General features: G+C 36.7%; 1 protein-coding gene across 1 annotated transcript in view; it reads right to left on the bottom strand.

Annotated features, from left to right (window-relative positions):
* The window catches only part of DPYD (dihydropyrimidine dehydrogenase), a 314,495-nt gene that overhangs the window by 147,847 nt on the left and 145,910 nt on the right, over positions 1-20,738 (bottom strand). Inside the window, exons 13-14 of the mRNA XM_027880005.1 lie at positions 17,575-17,759; positions 10,188-10,403 (exon numbers count right to left, since the gene is read on the bottom strand). Of these exons, the coding sequence (XP_027735806.1) occupies positions 10,188-10,403; positions 17,575-17,759 (401 nt within the window). The remainder of the gene's footprint in view (positions 1-10,187; positions 10,404-17,574; positions 17,760-20,738) is intronic.

Here is a 20,738-nt window from a genome sequence, read left to right as displayed (position 1 = left end):
TTCTTTTCTAATATTACACGCTTAAACCTTATTTATTTACAGCTTCCAGTAGCTTTCAGCTAAATTCCTTGTTGCGCTCGCTGCCACGTAGCTGGAGAAGGCTAACAAACCCCTCCATGTTCACATGACAACCTTTGTGCAAACGCATCCTTATTCTGTCATCTACTGGCAGCGTGCTTCCCAGTCATGTTCTCTGCCAGTCCTTACCAGTTTGCCAATTACACAAGCTGCTTCCCAGACATCAGACAAAAATTCCATAAGACTGCTGTGCGAGCGTACCCTAATTAACCATCAGCTTAATTAGACAATTTACTGTGTAATTAGCAGGCAATTAGTCAACACCTCTCAGATCTTATTGACTGCTGTGACAGCCTTCCTTAGTCTACACATTCCCATACGCTTCCACAACCATGATCCCAGCCCTATCCTGTACAACAGCAACCCATGCAAGGGAAGGGAAATCATATTACATAACAAGGGAAGATGGAGAAAAATCAATATATAGCCTGTTCATTTATTGAACTGTATTCTAGCCAAGACTTTCTTTTTTTCAGAGAAGGTCACCTGCTAACAAAGAAACATCCATCTCTCACATTAGTTGACATCTTTTTCACTTGTAAAATAGTTTAGGAACTCTATTTTTTTTAAAGTCTTATGTTGCATTAAATTATCAGAGAAGTCAGACAAGCAGAAGGTAAGAATAAAAATATGTTTTAAACTTACTAACATATTGTAGGTTTAAATAACAGTGAAAAGGTGCTGATGAGCTGCTTTCAAAACCTATAGCTATCATTGTAATTAACTGCCTCACAGTCCAAAATGCACCAGGAAAGCCAAAATAGATTACTTCAAAGTATAAAAATCAATACTCAATAATAATTCAATAGCATTAGAGTAATTCAGTAGAAATAATTAATTTCTGAAGTAGTATCACATTCTCCACACAAATCGAAAGTTGTATGCCCTTATAATACATCATGTAAGAAGTTACAATTAAAGACTATTATAATATGGATATTAAGGCAATATTGAAAATGTGTGTTTCTATTTCCTTTTCTGTAGAAAAAAAATGTATTTTGCAATTAGTAATGATGAGAGATTTCAGTATATTCTTAAGAGTAATAATGCAAAAGTTCATAGGGTGGATATACTTGTCTCCTTCTGGAATTAACTCTAGAATATTTATTCACAAAAATCCCACAATTCCTGACTGAAAGATAGGATCCCATAAAACACAATCTCTATTATAGTAAAAAATTTAATTAAGTATATATCTCAAATAATGATAAGAAATGTTATTTAGAATACACTCACATACATATTTGGATTACTATTAGGTATTTCAATGTAAGAACCTGTCAGGTTTTTTAAACATATGGGACTTCATTCTGCTTTTGCAACAACGTCAATCAGGAGTAAGTGCAATTGTATCACCATGAGATTCAAAAATCAGCTCTGTGCTTTCTTAACTTCTTGTGTGGGCACATCACATGTTAAACACAGCCTTGCCAGTTTCATTTACCAAGTGGGAACTCAAGACCTGAGACGACTCGAGCACTTAAGAGGAGTGTATTGTCTTTACATAGAAGCTACACTCGTATAACCAAAAATTCCTTTAAAAGTGATTAAGTAAAAACCCCGTAAACTCATGTGTGGAAACATATGCCAGTTCAGAGGTAGTTACACCATTTCAGCTAATGCCTGCAAACTTCTCAACACAAGCTATACACCACCACATACATGCTTGACATCAGTCTAAGAGTGTCCGTGCAGAGTCAGTTTGGGACCACATTTCTGCAAACATGCTGCAAAATGCCATCGTCCAACCAGGAATCTTGGGGCAACAGCTGCTATATGAGATGCTTCAACTCTCTTCAGCTTGTCTTGATGCAGAGGAGAAAAGCAGGGCTGCCATTTAATGTGCACAGATGAAGCAAGAAACAGCAAGCTGGTACCCAGAGTAGGAGGCATGGTCTGGTTTGCTGCTGGAACCAGGTCTTCTCCAATACACCTGCAGCCCTCTAATGTTAGTGGGCAGAGGTGGGGTCCCAAAGGGTCACCTAGACTTCTAGAGAAGCCAACATTTGACCAAAGTACTGAACGCAGACCTCAGCAAAGATGCTGAACTGTAAATTAGAACAGCTGAAGCACAAAAGACCACTCTTTCTTTATTCCGCTTCAGTATCTCTGCAGTCCTACTAAAGCCTGGATTACCTTCTGGGTTTTCTTCTAATCAAAATGTGGAAATGAGGGGAAAAATCCAAACTCTTGACACATGCACTTAACCAAATGCGGAGAGGTGAAAAGTCAATGACTGAACAGAAGGGAAACTTCTGAATTCTATAACGGTTAAATAAAGATTTCATTGAACACCTGTCGTTACCTATAAAAGTGAATCATGACAATTCCAAAAAATAGGGAAGTTTATGTCATTTATGCTAAGAAAACTCAAAAATGTTAAATACAGCCTTTTGTTGTGATTATCTTAGATAGGTGTGTTTTAAATATAACTATTAGGAAAAATATACTACAACTTTTTCTAATAACTTACAAAATACATAAGTGCCACTTAAGAAAGTTATATGCAGTTGGCTGGAAAAATACTAAAAGGTTTGCAACAAATCTGAATTGAAAATGGAACAAGTGTGAAAATTCGATATTTCAGAATTATACTTGACAATTCCTAGCTTACATTCAAACTGCCTTCTTAGCTGAATTCCTTTTGGACACAAGATTATGTGAGGCATTGCCAAAACTACCAACAAACTTCCAAGGACGTAGAAAACAACTACAGAAAACTACAGCTGAATGATATTTTACACAAGTATGTTACATATTTGCTTTTTAAAATCCTATTTATTCAGAATGTGATATTCAAAAATGTTGAGTACTTCAGATAGAGCCAACAGAAGGTGCAGATCCTCAACAGTTTTGGAAAATCATGCATGTGTGCTCTCCTTGTCTCTCCCTTGATAAATATTTGCAGGTATTTTCAGAAGAATGAGGCAAATAAAGCAAAGTTAGTAAGCGGCAAAGCAGTTTCTTTAATATAAAAAAAGATACTGTTTTGAGTTTTAATCAGAGTAAAATTTGCATCCATTTTGTTTGACTGATTGGTTTATAGTTGCACTATGAATAGAAATTAAATCCTCTCTTAAGTACTGGTCACTACCAGAACAGCACATATTATGCTGAGCAGGAATGAACACTCCTACTTTTGGCAGGTATTTTTTATAGAAAGGTGTACATAGCAAAATTCTCAGTGTTGCAATCTTTACACTCTTCCAAATTACAGTGAAACTGCTTCTCAATTATGCCAATCTAAGTGCACTATGAGTTTCATTAAAATATGCAACAGTTTTCAGATTAAAAAATACCTTAAAGACTGTTTTGCAAGTGTTTTATAAATAAACTGCCTAAAATATTCCAGTTCGAGGTTTATGATCAATTTGACACTTCATATATGTATATGTACTCTTGCTACACTGTTTTAAACTACTGACTCCAGTAGAAAAACACAGGAAAAAGAAACAATCTCTAAATACTGTATAAAAAATCCCCAGATGAAAAAAAAAAGAATCCTTACACAGCTATATATTTGAGAATCCTGTCGCCTACCAAGAACCAGTTTGGCACATATATCTCCTTTTACCTTTGATGGCCAGCTTCATGTGCAGCTTTGAGGAAGATAAGTCATTGCCAGCTTAAAGACCCTATGGAACTTCTGCCACAAGCTCAAGGCATAAAGGCATAAAAGTTACAGCCAATCTCACTCTGCTCCACAAGTGTGAATGGCAGCAAAAGAGATAACATGGAAAGAAAATTGCTGATCATCTGTTTGTAAAAATCTGTCCCTTTAGCACAGATGAAGTTTACTAACTCAATGTTCAACACCCCTGCACAAGAGATCCCTCTTTTCTTTGTCTTCCACTGATGAATTGTCACACCGTGGTTCATGCCTTGAGATAACAGACTTCTCCATGAGAGCCCCTGTGCAAAACAGAGATTCTTGCTGCAGAAGAAGTGTAGCATTTCTGTGACATTTAATGCTACAGGAAGGGTGGGACTAAACATTCGCCCAAGGTTTAATTTTTATCACAAAACTGTAAGAAGTTTTTAATTTCTAAAGTAGTGAATACAATCACAAAGAAAGAGAAACCTTTTTACAGATTGTTGTTAAACTCTTACTTTAAAAATGAAGTTGGTTATGTGGAGCATTCAAAGTATTCATTGCCCAAAATAACTAGCCTTACTGATGGTAAAAACAGATTTTTAAATGGTCCAAAGTGCCTCACTTGAAAATTCACTGGTGTCAAGAGGCCTGCCTGCAACAATGTAAGGCATACATCTATTTGGTGCAGACTTCAGCTGTGGCAGGAAGGGATTTGGCTTATCAACAATGACTTGGTTAAAGCTCTCAGTCCAGGGATCTTCGGCATCTCCCTGTGTTCAAGCTGTGCTGCATCTTTCTAGAATGGAATTCCTCCAGGATGAAGATGTGCCAAACCCCTACAACACCAGGTGTATGGACTGAAGAAAAAGAATGGTTAAACACAGTCCTTTTCAGTTCCTCAGACTGTAATTTTGAAGCTACTGAAGTTATTTGCTTTTAAAGAAGGATCCATTCTTTTTACTTGGTCAGGGATAGCGTAAAACTAAGTAGAGATGAGATCTGGTCCTTAAGTTGAATATGTCAGAAACATACTTTTCCTTGGGAAAAGAGGACGAAAATCTGTTTTCCTGCTACTTAATCAGAGTCATAGAATTATTTGTTCCTTTTTTGTAGCCAAATAACAGATTTTCTGTATAAAAATACTCAAGTAAAATACAGTAGCATAACTACAGCATTTTAAAAAATAATTACATTCTATGCATTTCCCTAGCACAGTCTTTCATCTCCCCTGTTACATTTCGCTGATTTTATGCACTGATCTAAAAAATGTAAAAACTGTGAAACAATAAAGCTGGTTTTTCTTACTGAAATTCTTTCAGAAGTATGGGGGAAAATGAGGCACATAATGAACACCTAAAAATATTAAACCCAATAATAATAATTTTAACATTTGTAAAACAAAAAAATAACTTAAGAGTTTTGTGTGCTAAGGAATCCTGTAAAATGCTCACTTTTCTGTTCAAAAATGTAGTTAATAAAAGTTGTCTGATGCTATTTAGTAGAAAGGCAAACAGTCCTTTTTATATTTGACATTAACAATCTGATCATTTTTCTCCCCAAAGAAAGCCCATACAGCTTTCATACAGACCACACAATAAAGAATAGTAATATTTCTGTTTACTGAGATATCAACTGGCATTTCGTTGCAAGTCAATGGTCTATCTTTGCTACAGCATACTAGACCTCAATCTGGCATCTACAAATGTCAAGAATATAAAAAAAAAAATTATAGGATGGAAATCAAAAGCATGTTCTAAATTCCTAAAAACCAAACAAAGTTCACCTAGATATATTTGCTGCAGAAATCAGTACAATATTCAGCTGTCAATCTTGAAAAACAATGAGGGAGCGATGCTGTCAGTAGGACAGGATAATAACATTTCAAGCAGATGTTCAGGCGGGGCTCTAATTCTCACTGAACTCCCTTGGTAAGCATTTAATTTCTTTATCGTATGCAAGCTAGGCAAATTGTACTTCATCAAAACTGTATTGTGAAATATTAATATTTCATATTATAGCAAAACTCCATAGAATAACCTTTGTCATATTAAGAACATCAGAATTTCAAATGTCATGGTTCTGCATTTTAATGCATCTTAAATAGCTTTTTGGCTTGGCACCATAAATTATAACTAGTTTAATCTAAATTACTATGCTGTAATATCATACAAAAATATACATTTTGTAATACAGATTCACTTATGTGAAATACTAATGTTATGGAAAACAATGCGTCATTGTACTATGATTTTTTTACCACCTTCAATTATGAAGTGAGGTTGCACACAGTACAAATGTACAGAGAGAGAGCTAGCTGGAGTCTAAATATGTAATAACAGCACACAGAAATGTGATATATACTGGACAAATTAATTAATTCTCATACCAGCAATGGTTTTTATTTAGAAGTGGTTCTGAAAATATATTGGAAAACCTACATCTGTGAGCTGCACAAACATATATCATGGCTGGAAAGTTTTCTCCACCATGGTTTAGTTCAAATTTAATCTAGTTTTAATTGTAGCTTTGTTTTTAAAATCAGCCAAGCAACTTGCTCCATATATAATGAAAAAAAATTAAAGATTAAAAATGAAGTTAGTCTGCATGTTGATTTCTGCTGGTTCTCATAATAAAGGCAACTGTTTCCGCATTATTGAAAGCGACAGCATCACAAATCAATGCATGTCACAACAAAATAAAGACAGATGTATCTGATTAATCAGAATTAAATTTTAGAAGTGAAGGAAGCATCTAAAAATCAAAGCAAACATTTCTGCTAACCCAGTTGCTTTTTCCTTCCTCTAAATCGCCCCTACCATGCAATGAGAGAACAACAAAGCCTGAATTCAGCTGATAGAACCCTATAAACTCCTCACTGTGGTATTGAATATGGTACAGGGATGTGCACACTTCATATAACCTCTGATTTGTTTTGATACTATGTTTATACAAACTTTCTGATTACAGGTTTTAATGCAAATTTTGTGTACTAAACAATACTCACTATATAAATTCTAAGTAAATAAACCAGTTTAGTATAACAGTTCTACTAAGAACCTCCCACTCACATTTATTTGTTTAATTAAAGCAGGATCTCTCGTTCTGTATGCCATTTTCTCTAAAAGAGGTAATAATTGCTATTCAATTTTTGTGGACTCTATGATATGCATCTCTCCCATTTCCCCATGATATGCAGCTCCCCCATTTCCCTTCAGAAGCTTGCAAACAGAATTTACAAATAATATGCTGGACAGAGTTATCTGAATAAGATAGAAATACTATTTGAACCAACAGAGCAAAGAGCTATTGATCTGCAGTCAAAAAGAGAAGACATGAATATAGAAGAAGATGTGTGAAGGGACACTTTTATTCTGCTACCATTTGTCTTTCCTAGTGATAGTCCATTTTAAAAGCAGTTATTCTCATTTATTCTGTTATTCAGCATTTCTGGAAGAAATCAAATCTACTTGATACTAAAGCAGCTGAGCAAAGATATTCAATTTAGTAAATAAAATTCTACAAGTCACTATCTCCATCAGATACCTACAGACACATAGAGGTACAGTACCCTATTACTATTATTTGCATTATGCTATAATATCCCCTTCTTCCAAGACTTATTATGTTTTTCTCTCTGACCTTACTCCATTCCACTGTAGTTAATGTATGGAAATTTGTGGTTGGGCTGTACATGCTTTTCACAATCTGTATGTCACTCAAATTTAGCCTGCATCAGTCACTTTTCCTGAAGTGCCAAAGGATACCCATGTTAAATAGGGAAGTAACTCGCTTCTGCTATCAGTGTCTGAACACAGTGGTGAATTCAACCATCAATTCTGGAAAATGGAGAATTTCTCCTGCTGCTAAGCTCCCCATTGCCACACAGGCAGTTTAACACCTGGCATTTAACTATTGCAAATAAGAAGGAAGCCTACAAGTTAAGTCTTACCAGGACAGATAAAATAAGGATACAACAGGGATGATCACAGAATCCTGCTTGTATCATACAATCAAGGCTGAAGCGGAGGAGATTCAACTGCCAAAAACTGTGTCTAGTAAGCTCTCTTCCTCCCAGAAGCCCTTCCACTCTGGGGCACTATACTGTGTAGGGAGTAGCTCTTCCTCCTCCCACTGATTCTGCAGGCTTAGACCAGGAAATCTTTGCTCCTGGTCCTACTATGCAGTTTGCTGTGACCAGCTGCACAGGACAGCTCACTCTGAAATCTCTACTTTCATTGATACCACAGCCCAAGAGACCATCCTGTTCCCTGCTGAACACTGCACAAGATCTATGTCTACATAATCAGAAGCTAAGTTAAAAAAAAAAACTTAGCACATAATGCCAACCTGTAATACTTCACACTCTCTACCAACAACTTGCTCTAGAGTTAAGTCAACAAGAGCAGTCTTTCTGTAATACTCTGTTCACTTAAGTGTTGTACTTCATTGAACTTTTCTTCTCATTTGAAATAGTTATTTTTGTAGCGTTAATTGCCATATAACTATGATAAATAAAAGCAATTTTCTTTCTGCAGCACCTCTCAGCCAAGCATCTCAAATCATGTCAACAACAGTAAGGCTTAACACCTATGGGAAGTACACTACTAGGAAGAATACAATAGTAGAAAAACTAAGGAGTGCTTGGATGGGACACAGTCCTACTACACACAGCAACATATGAGTCAAGAGTTTAGGCACAGAGAACGAGTACTGCCTCCTACTGAACGCCAGAAGGAAGCTTAGCTAGAAATAACAATCTGAATTAGAATTCATACAACTTTTCTGAACTTATTAACTTAAAAAACAAGTAATATCAGCACTATTTTGCATCTTATTGCAACAAATACTAAAAAAAAACCTTGAAATATCTCCATCTGAGTCCCACCTCCAGAGCATGGCATACAGTGGAACACTTTGCAGTTCCCATCTGAGAAATGACTCAGAGTCTGCTGCTTAGTAGAGCACCAGTATCACTTCCTACAACAAGCACATCTTTCCTCCTGAACTCCCACCCAAGCTGGAACTCAGCCTGTGTCTGTTTAGCTTTTGAGATGCACAGTAATCAACATGCAGTCTGGCAGGACTGCACGCATACCAGCAATAATACTGATAAATAAATAAATCTCCCTACTTGCTATGGGTTGCTACGGGCAGCCCAGACACTGAATAATTACAGCTGACAGTATGTTACACACGTAAGTCAGTCGGAAACATACGTGAATGACATTTATGTCCTAAGAAGTATTTTAATGAGAAGCCCCATGAAGTAGATTGGAATCTCAACTGCAAGCTGGAGGGACATCTACTTCCTTAGGGCTACTTCAGGTGTAAGTTAGAGCAGAAGCCAGCCTGACATATTTTAGAGTATTCTGCAGCAACACAGCACTTTGTCCTTAGACCTTCCTCATACTAGATGGCCACTTGCTATAGTTACTTCACCTGTGGTACTTACCCATGTACAGCAGGGAGAGGAGCCAATCTACCTTTTCTCTTCTGCTAAGATCTCCATCCATCACTACACTTGTACATTCCATCTCTGAACCAATAATAAAAGACCCTTGTTTCTAAATCAATCTCAAGAGCTTTCTTCACACTACTGTCACTGGATGACAATACATTGCAATTATTCACACTGTTACTCAGGCCTATGTCTAAGGATTTACCTTTGCTCTCCTTCCTTTCTTTACAAGAGAACTATGTCTACATCTATGTCTCTCAAACTATGTCTACATCCCAGTCCAAAACCTGTTTCTTTCCTCTGCAATCTGTTTATCAGAGCTGTTACTTTCTTTCACTGCCTAAACTTCTTGCTCATGTTCATTTTGCCATTTTGAATAAAGCAACAAGAAACCTATCCTGAATGCAATTCTCAGGTCAAACAAGCAATTAGATGCTTAAATCTGCAGAAAATATTTTATTTAAGGTGCCACACTGAGCTATGGTCTTTAAGACTTAATTCTAATTCCTTCATCTTCCATTACATTACTGAAGACCAGTGGGACTGTGCTATAAACCTTCAGCACAACTACTTTGTGTCCATAAGCTCCTTTTTGTCGCCTCCATCTTTCTTTTCCACTACCCACCCAGCTCCACCTTGCAGCCACATCATCCTACTGAAACTCAATTTCAATGGCTTATTTTGGCAGCCCCTGGCACAGAATCCGCCTTTCATGAGTTGTGTGACAAAGCTGTTACTCATTCCCTTTGCATTCTGATCCTTTACAGAAAACATTTTCACTGTAATATTTTTAAAAAAGGATTCTTATGCTTAATAGTTGGCTAATACTAAAAGGTGGGGGAATAAAAGGGAAGGATGTAACAACAAATAAAACCAGAAATTGTGTCACTGGACTGGTGAAACGTCCCAAACTAGTCAAACTACACAATGTATCATATCCGTCCCTGCTGTCTTTATGCTAGCTGGATTCAATAGTGTCATTCCCAAAAGACTCAAATTTTTCAAACACACAAAGAAATGGTTACACATGAAATATACCTTAAAATATTTTCTTACCTTATCCAAGGAGAATGTTTTAGTGACAGCAAAGCCCCATCCAGCTTCAAATGCTCTTCGAATCATTGAAGAACTAGTAGCAGGAGTTGCACTGGCGAGGCCAAAAGGATTTGGAAACTTCAGTCCAGCCATTTCTACACTGATATCTACTAAATCTATAGGAGTATAGAAGAGTGGTAGTTCTGGAACCGTAGAAACTGCAACACCATATAGGGACTGTAAAAAAAAAACAAAACACACACACNTAATTTACTATTAACACTGATAAGAGAATAATTAATATATAATAACCCACACTTTAAGTATTTTATTATGTGTTCAGACCTGCAAATCAGTAAAACATGTAAACACTTGCATATGTAACATCTTCTGTTCAAATAGTATTCATGCTGAATGAATATGCTATGCTGGAAATACCTGAATAATAATAGTAGTAGTAGTAGTAGTAGTAGTAGTAGTAGTAGTAGTAATGACAATAATAATATAGTTATTTTACATCTAAATAAACAGTTATTTTATATCCTGTACTGATAACCTGGTTCAGTTCAAACGTTTGTTCAGCCCTTCTGAACAGCCAGCTCTGTTCCCTATAGCAGCCAGCAGCAGTGAGATTGAAAAAAAACCCCAGGGTATGCCAACACATTCATTCTAGTTTTCCTCCCAGGTGCCAATCTGAAGTGTAGGGAATTGTGAAAAATGAGGGAAGGCATCATGTGGAGTATCACTCAGCCCTGACTCAATGTATTTTGAATCTCTGCACTTTTTTCCCCGAATTTTAAAGATTTTCTTTAGCCTACACATTGGTATACCTATCAATAGATGCAAAACTATCACTGGGTTTATTCTTAATTGCATTAGTATGAATTCTTCAAGACTGACAAAAGTTAGACTCTGATTTGGGATCAAAGAACATCCTACACATTGTGTCTGGGTTGCTGCAGTCACTTTTGTTTTCATTTTAAAGACAGTCTTTTCCCTGAAGAGTCAGTGAAAAGCTTTCAATGTATACACTGCATCTAATACTATAAAAATTGTAGAGAGAAAGTCTTTTTCCATGTATGGATACTGAACAGCATCCTAATCACAATGTGGTGGGTAGAATTTAAATCTTTGCTCACTCAGATGTTTGACTCAACAAAATCACAAAAAAATAAAGCAGGAATTTCCAACACAGAGAAGCCCTACACCATTTGCATTCCTAATAAGTCACAGTTAAGATCACAGCAGTTTCTTCTATCCTTAAAAGGAAAATTTCTTCAGGAGGACTACTCGAGGTGTGGGAAAGATTCTTCTGTAACAGAGTAAAACCTCAGCCACTTACAAATTGCTGCCTCTGGGGGGATTGTATATTTTTTTAAGGAACTTACTTAACCCATTTTTACCTGTGAAAATTAATAAGCATTGAAAAACTGAGGGGTTGGGGTTTTTTTGTTTTGTTTAGTGCCTTTTCTCTCCTAGATAGGCCCAAAATGTGAGAGTTCACGTGCCTGTTTGGTTTTGGGATTGCCTGCATTCCCATCTCAGTATTCTGATCTCGGATCTCTAATTCCTCAGACGGAGAGAGTACATTTGGGGGCCAAATTTTCTGATATTGTCTGGATATTCTGGATATTTCTGATATTCTGGAATTGTCCCAGCCTGAATGATGTGAATCTGAATGTGTCCCTAATGGTGGACATTTTGAGAAATGCTAATTTTAAAGATCCCCAGTACTTGGGAAAAATCTCGGTTCAGTGTCATGATCTCTCTCAGCTAGCAGTCAACGCAGTTACACTTCATAAAAAGCCAAACATGCCCCATTTCTTCTCTCCTAAGTGCTCACTGCTTCCTCCATGTAACACTCCACAGGGCTGTTTTTGTGCACCAGGAGAATCTGAGTTCTTAGAAAACCAAACAGCCTGACATTCTACATCTCAAAAGCTTCTGTTACATGGCAAATAAAAGCCAGAGGGAAAAAAAAATCAAAAAGTACTTTTTTATTACTTTGGTTTGATTTCACATTTTTAACTTTTTTTTCTTTGTTTTTCCTAACTAATATCCCAACTGCAAAACGCTGTTTGCAATGTCAAAACAGAACTTCCTGAATCACCCAGCTGAAATTAAAGCATTTTTTAAATACTAGCACACTTCTTGTCTCCTACACAGTGTCTGCTGAAATCAACACTGATAAACTAAACTCCTACAAAAATTCTTTAATTTTGAATCTCTAAGAATGACAGCAAAAAAAGACTGAAGGAAAAGTGTTTGGTCAGCTCCACTCTTTGCGCACATGTGAGCAATAGACCTAATTTTCCAGTGTGAATTCATTTGCTATCCATAATTGTTCAAATGCTCTCTGTGAATTCATTTCAGCCTGTGGATTGCTTATAAACTATTCATAGCTTGTACAACTGTAAATATTGATCGCTACAGACAAATAGGGAGACAGTGCTGAATATGCAGCTTAAGTTCCATTGTATTGTTTTTTTCCTAAGCAGAACAATTAAATCTCTAAAAGTTATTCTCACCAACACCTATGCAAAAATAGGCCTTGCCTCCTGTATTCCACCATTCAAACTAGTAATAAGCCACTTCCCAAACTTTATGGAGAGGTCCATTTTTCCTGCTTTACTTCCCTTCGAAAGAGCAAAACCACAAACAATTCCACCCAGATGGACTCAGGTCCCACAAAATGTGCCTAATGGCTTGTTAATGATGAAGTGACCCAGGTGGAGATGGCAGGGGGAGGATTACAAGAGGTTCCAGTGGAATAAACCAAGTATTTAAAAATGCACAGGGCCAGGATGAAGCTGAAAGTTCAGTAGCCAGTGGCAATACATCTTTTCAGACTTATCTCCCCCCTTCCTATCACTTCATTTTTGCTCTATTTATTTTTTGCTGCTTTTTCCTTTCAGCACAATGCTTATAAAAGAAATAAATTTACTAAGCCTTGATGCATTGTTTTCAACAAAGCAAAACTTTCAGCAAGCTAAAATGTTATATGGCTTCCTGAAAGTAAAATCATCTTTATAATGAAGGATTTCTCTGGCATTGCACAAACAAATAGGAAAAGAAAGCCTGCGGGTAAGGGTTTATTTATAATAACTCTTCCCTTGATTTTTAGAAGTAGAGGACAAAAAGTGTGGCCCATTCTTCCTCTAATTTGATGACAGCCAGCTGAGCTAACAATATTGCAGGTACTTGTTCCAATCATAGCAATTTCTTGGATACTGGAACAGCGTGGTGAGAAATCCACAGCATGTTGCAAACGGTAGCCCACCTTACCCTACCCAGGATTCGCCTAGAGGCAAATACACATGGTCTGCAGTGCAGGGTTGAGAGACAGGAACTCAGCTTTAGACCTGATACAATTTTTGACAATTATTTCCTTTAGATGGAGAAAATTCTTAACCAGAATGCTATGGTCTAACTCCATTTCCTGGACTTCAACAAAGATAGACTGTGAAAGCAAGTAGTTGTATTACTGTTATTTTTCACAGAGAGCCCTCTCCTGAAATCCTACTGGCCTGGAAGAGTTTTCCTGAATACTTTCATATCACTCCTGCTTTCTCTGTTTTTAAGTCTGATCTTAAAACATCTTTTCTCCCTTTCTTCTAGCCTCTCTCCCATTACCTATTATTTACTTTGTGGTAAATATCTCTGTGTTATTTCATACAATCTCTGAACGGCTGTGGCGGGAAGGGATGCCTGAGGACCATCTAGTCCAACACCCTTGCTCCAAGCAGGGTCAACTAGATCAGGTTGCTCTGGGCTCTGTCCAGTTTGACAAAGATTTTCTAAGCTCCTTCCCGGCTTTCTGTTTCTGTAACAGACATATTGCTCACTCAGAGGCAAGCAACTAAAATACAGGTTTCCTGCACTTGTCTTTTTTTGCAAATAGTACTTTGTTACTTGTCTGCATGCTAGTGTTTCATATGTTGTTCTAGCTAAACAAAGGGATGTTCATTTTTCTCCTGTGTTCTGAAAAGAAACAGACAACATAACTAACAGCTTCAAACACAAGCTTCCTGGGAACCACCTAAACCTGGTATTGATTATGAAATAATGTACATTCATGCATGCTCAAGGAATATCTGAGAATGGTCAACCTTCATAAGGAATCAACAAGTACACTCCTCAGATACAAAGCCCATGTATTTTCTGACAACATAGGTAAAGTGAAAATAGCAAATATACAGTAATGTTTCAAAATAACACAGTGATGTGCTCAAAATTAATATTGAATAGAGTCTTAGTGAAGTGCAAATTATATCAATTGGTATCTCTATTCTTTAAGCGCATCACACATTTCAGTCTAGGAAAAGTATAAAAAAACTGTCCACACTGGAGGGATTACAGTAAAGAAAAAAATAGGTTTAAATTAAAGAAAACTTATTGTGAACCAGAACAGAAAAGTCACTTTTAAAGAGGGATTTTAGTTAGAAGATGGCAGCTTGACTGCCATATAGGGAAAAACACTCCACAGGTAAGTGTACGAATACAGCAGGAGTGAAACATTAAGGCTGGCACAGTCATCCAGGAAGAAAATACTGGAAGCTGTCCTTGTTCTCAAGGCAGGCACAGAAAATTAGAAATTAGTCCTGCAATAATCGTGAATTACCCTGAATACAACTATTATACTATTAAATTCCATTCACTGATCAAAAAGAAATGAATGGTAACTGAGGCATAGAAGAGAACAGTAGCCTATATTGCTTCTGCACAAGATCATAAAGTCACTGTTGGACAAAGGCGAAGGCCATTACAATCCCCAAACTAAGTAAATCACTAAGAATAATTCATGGAACAACAAAAGAAGGAGGAACCATGCAAAAATGTTGTGGGTAGTAGACAGTTAAATGAATTGGGCTGATTTTGTTTCAATCTCTGATGACTTCAAGGAGGGGTTCTAGGAAGACTGGCTACATTTTCTAAAAGGTTCCACTACAACTATCCTTAGTTAGGCTTTGACCGGTCATGTTTATAGAAACTAACCTGACACAGCTGCAGGCAACAATTTCTGAAATGAACCTATGCCTCATATAGTGGGAGGAATCTGTTAAGAGGCAGGAGATATTTAGGCAACTAATGATGGAAAGTTTCCAGCATAAGAGCAGCCAAGAAGCTTCTGTAAATAACTCCCAGTTTTGAACATAAGGCATTTCTGCTGGAGAGTCCTTGAGTCTGGATCTCACGCTTCACTTGACCATGTGCCAGAGCTTGCAATGACTGGAGTTTCAGGGCACATATCAGGCCCATCTGTTCACTTAGCCTTTTGCCTGGAGTAGGTTGGGATACAAGCAGCGTGCTGTTCAAACAGTGCTTTCTGCAAGTAGTCAGGATGGTGGTTCTGAGTTTCAGTCTTTGACATGGTCTTGGATTGATTGAGAAATCCTATGGAATAATTTTATTTTGATGAAGACTGACTGCATTATTTATAGATCCTGGTGCTGAGATAGTTGGTGATTTCAGAAATGGCTACCTGTTCCTGTAACTGAGATAGAGATGGTATCAATGCATTTATTTAAAATTTAATGTGTACTCGATTCAGCCACTAAGATCACAGGATGGTTCCCTACCTTAGAATCTCACACTAGAGAGAAAATAAGGTAGTGTGTAAGGGTATTTTTTCATTTGCTTTCAGAAGTTTCCAGAATACAGAGCTGAGAACTGAATGTGTGCACATATGTGTACACAAAGTAACACACATGTGGCACATACCTACCCCTACAAACATCAGGGTAATACAATCCTTCTCTTATCCTTCTCTAAACAACTTCTTTACAAAAAACAAAATCCCCTCCGGTCACTAAAATTTCTACCAGGTCCAAACACTGGTGAACTAAATTGCCAAATTACAGCATTCTGCACCACAGCAACCAGATTTTACAAGGGGTGAACATCCAAATAAATGCCCTTGGGCAACCCATTCATCTAACAGCTGGAAAGGTGACACTTGACATTTGGAAACTTTCCTGTGAAGATTGCTGTAAGGCTTTCCCATTAGCTTCCTGGTGAGACGGTAAGGTTGAATGAGCTGCCTTGAAACCTGCAAAGGGTAACGGAAATGCTCTAACATCACAAGTCTGCTTGATTTAAAATTCTAATTCTCAAGCCATGACTATTCAGATTTTTTCCAAAGTAATAAATACATTCCAGAGGGGAGGAAGAAACCCAAGCTTTGAGGAGGAAGCAAAATGATAACAGAGGATTTTAAGAGATGCCTGTATTTCTAGAGGTTGAATAAGGAGACAAAAAGGAAGAGACACCCTCTCTCCCCCTGTCATGGTTACCCAAATTCACTGTGCACAGAGAAACTAAATAAGCAGGTCAGGGATTAAAGATGTTTCACACTCAGCATTTTCATAGAGTCTAAGAAGGCAGGACACAAACAGTGCTTTAGAACAAGTGAGAAAAAATATGCACAGATACTAACAACAAGCTTTCAGTTGAAGTATTTTTAGGAAGTGAAATCAGACCCCAACAGCATGAAATTGCACAAACATGCAATCAGAGAGGCTTTGAGCAGATGGATGGGGGAGAAAGACATCGAGCTGTTACAGTCCCAACTTCAGTTGTTCAAATCTCTTTATGTGGGAGAATGAATCACGTACCATGTTTCTAAAAAGTTCCCTGCACTATGAACACACATTTTGTCAACTGGTTCTCCACATACAGGCTGTGTTTTTGTCTCAGAAGGTTCTTCTGCAGCTCCTCTAGACTTTTACTAGAAAAATTAGGGCAGAAGTGCTCAGTCAGCAACATGCAAGGAGAACCAAAAGGAAATGTGCAATTACCAGGTTTTTCAAGTCTGTACTTCTTAAACTCATATTTCTCAGATCAATTTTCCTTTGCATTATTTTCCTCTGTATATTCAGCGTTTAGTTTTTGTCAAGCTTTTGTATCCATTTTATCCATCTCATCAGAGCAAACTTTGGTCCCAGTGCAGATAATCTGAGTGTTTTGTAAATTGCTAGTAAACTAAAAAGGTCTTTCCCAGGTAATAACATTTGCAGTATTTAGTTTTTACTTTATGCAGTACTGGAAGATCTTGCTTCTTAATACTTATGGGCTCACTACTTTTCTACAGTTACCCAACTACGACTTCTACTTGCAGAGTCTATTGTGTATGAAGGCTTGCTACCCCTGAGTGGAATTCAGAGCTGGGGCCAAGAAAATTTTGCTTGGATTTTAGTGTTAGGATAATGTAAGAAAGCTGGGTTCATCTACCCAAACTCAAGCATGTGATCCAAGTTGAGTGAATCTGCAATGTTCTGATCACCAGATAATCTAGATATTAGTTTCTCAAAACTTGTATATTTAATCAAAACCACAATGAAATTATTTTTAAAAGTATCTAAAAGCAGATAGAAACAGGAAAGAGAAAAATACTTCTGAAAAAAATCACCTGTATGTATCTGTGTATGTACCAGGAAGCTTGTTTTCCATCATTTACTGATTCCACTGTAGTGTTAGCAAGACCACCAATGTCACCTCCTGCAAAAACCCAGGGTTCACTTGTTTGCATGGTTTCTGGATCTACTTCAGGAAGACCCCATCTGTTAAACTTGATAGGTGCCATGGCCTCTCTGACTGTAATTAAAGTGAACGACAAATATGTTAATTGAAGAAAGAAAAAACTGTTGCTAAAATCTGTCAAATATACACTGGTAACAATTAGAAAATGTAATTCTGAAAAAGCACACATTTCAATAAAGTCAAAACCATCCTGAGTTAATATTTAAACTCAGAACATCCTGGAAGAAAGGCTCACTTCAAAACTTGTTTTGCATATTAAGAATAAAACCATAAAACACAATCAAAATTAAATGTTTACAAGAAGACAATATATTTTGTATCTTTTTCACTGCAATTTGTGATTTTTTTTATAGAGCATGCATTAAGAGATCTTAATATTTTTCATGCTGTTAGTGAACAGCATACATAGGCATTCTGCACATGAAATATTATCATCCTGTAAAACAATGTAGATGTGAAAATAAAAAAATATTTTATGCTGCATGGCATTCTATAAATGTCAATAAATACACATAAACACTCAGAAAAAATACATTACTTGCTCTATGTCAATATTTTAAAATTATTATAATCAGAAAGCACTTCAAAGTAGCTTAATTAAGAGAATCTTGTTTTCAATAACTATTTTTAGCAAATGTTGATGGCATATAGCAAAATAGAGGGCGTTACATAGGTTTGTCTACAGCACTGAAGATTCTGCAATACAATGTAGCTTAAAATTGCAATGTCCCTCAGGGATATACCACTGGCAGATGCATATTGCCAAGGCCAATTAAACTGATGCAGTTGAAATGTCATATATGTAAAAGAGAACCCTGCCAGCATAAGACACAAATATTTCTCCAATACAAATGGCAGAGTCACAGTATTGTTCCAGTGCACACCTCAGTACACAGCAAGCCACAAACACATCTTTCTTGCACATCATAGTGCTGAGATTTCCTTCCAAGGCTCTGTATCTTCCTTAGCCTTCAAATTAAATATTAGAAGTATATTCCAAAGTGAAGGCTATGTATAATCTGGGGCAAAATAATTAAACAGGAAGAAAGGCATAAACATTGTCACCTACTTGTCCCTCCTACGTTCTCCTCCTCACCTTTGACTCTTACAAACATATACCTGAAGGACTTGAATTCAAAGTAATTTTTTGCGACTTGATCAGAAGCCAGAGTCACAGAAGACAGTTTCAAGCTAAAAGACTGTAGTAGGTTTCCTACCACAAGTACTTAATCAATCTGCAAGACCTATTGCTCGCACAGTCTCTCCCACCAAAAACTTAAGAAATTGTTTCCTGTAAAAATGTTAAAATTATTGAAAGTTCAAATTAAACACTACCTTAAGATTGAGATATTTTTCAGTGTGGAAAACAAGGTTTTTTATTTGTTTAGGCTTCGGCTTCCTTTTTTTTTTTTTTTTTTTTTTAATAGAAAGGAAAGAGTAGATAATGACTGATAAAAGTTTTATTAAAATGCTTCAGTAATAATTATAAATCAATACATTAACTTTCTCTTTGTGTCTCAGACTGTCAGTGCTTTAATACAGTTTTTCATCATCTTATATTTGTCATATATAGGATAACATATTGCATGCAGTGGTATCGTCTCAGCATGTGGTCTAGACAGTTCTCACAAGATAAATACGTACAGGCTTGTAAAGACATGTTTGGAAAAAAACACAGAGGAAAACTTGGAACTGGAGAATTTGGTAATGGGGACTTAATAGATGACTTCTGTTTCTCTGAGAAAGGACTGAACCACGGTAAAGGTGTTAGAGGACAACATGCTGTTGAAGAGGTAGTTTTTCAGAAGAAATGATGTAAAACTGGAAGTTCTGACTACCTATTTCATCTTGTGGAAAAATAGGGTATTACCTATCTTATCCTGGATCTATTACATTTCTCAAATCTTTCTTTGAATTGCTTTGTGCTAAAATATCTGTCTGGACATAATTATACCAAAATCTTTTTGAGTGAAAAGTATGCCCAACATATCTTCACCTGAAATGTTTTCCCAGGGTCTGGGGATTTGTCTGCCTGATCAGTATTTAAAATACTGGGAAATCATATTTCCCTGCTGGCAAAGTTGACATGCTATCCAATAGATATTTCTTTCTGTCATTTTTATAATCTCCAAGATTAGGTTATTTAAAAATAAGGGCATGGTTTAAAAGAATTTTATATAAGAGTTCCTAATATCCTCACAATTTGGATCTGGTACCTAGTGTAACTGTGAGGCCGAAGGGACCACCTCCTATACCACCTGCAGAAAGAAGGGAAGAACTGTGGTCTTCACAGAGAAAAGTCCTTTCTTTGCTGCTGTGAGGTGTGAGAAAGAGCCTAAGAGCCAAACCTGAGCTGGAGGTTCTCTGCATTGGTAATTCACACTGAACAACAACAAACTCGATACCTAATGTTTTTGTTGGTGCATGATTTGGGATGGGGTAAAGAGCATCTTTTAAAACCCTACACCCTCACAGTCTTCAAAGTTTGAAACTAACATAGCTTGTCTCTCGAAAATTCAAACTACAGTCTACTCTTTGTGCATTCCTCTCCTCCATCGCCTGGTGAGACATTATATATCATTTGAAAAGATCCTTCTGGATGAAAGACAACATACAATTTAATTACTCTAGTGCTATCAAGTGATGCTAACACAAATAACACTAAACAAAAGGATAGTGCTGAATATATATTCCAAATTTGTTATATTCACAGAGCAAACAAACACAAATGGAAACGCAGAAGCAAATTACAGCATTTGCAAAAACAATATTAAAATATAAGTGAATACAGAAAAAATATTTTAATTAACAAAACAAATCAAATGGAAAAGATTCCTCAAATAAAGCTTTAAAAGTGAGTCTGTGTGTTTGACTGCCATGACTAATTATGCATCCATGTAATGTGTGTTCAATTTGGGCTTATTTAAATAGCAGAAATGCTCATTAGCTGCAGTATATCTGTGAAGCTTCAATAAACAGTTTAATGGTTTTTATGTTTAACCAATTTCATAAGTTCCTGTAATTTTAGCTTTA

This window comes from Empidonax traillii, unplaced genomic scaffold, assembly GCF_003031625.1.
Source record: "Empidonax traillii isolate 1590-97213 ecotype Southwest subspecies unplaced genomic scaffold, ASM303162v1 scaffold62:size2133460, whole genome shotgun sequence".
Taxonomy (NCBI): Eukaryota; Metazoa; Chordata; class Aves; order Passeriformes; family Tyrannidae; genus Empidonax; species Empidonax traillii.
Note: the sequence above shows the minus strand (reverse complement) of the source record. Positions and strands in the feature narration are given on the sequence as shown.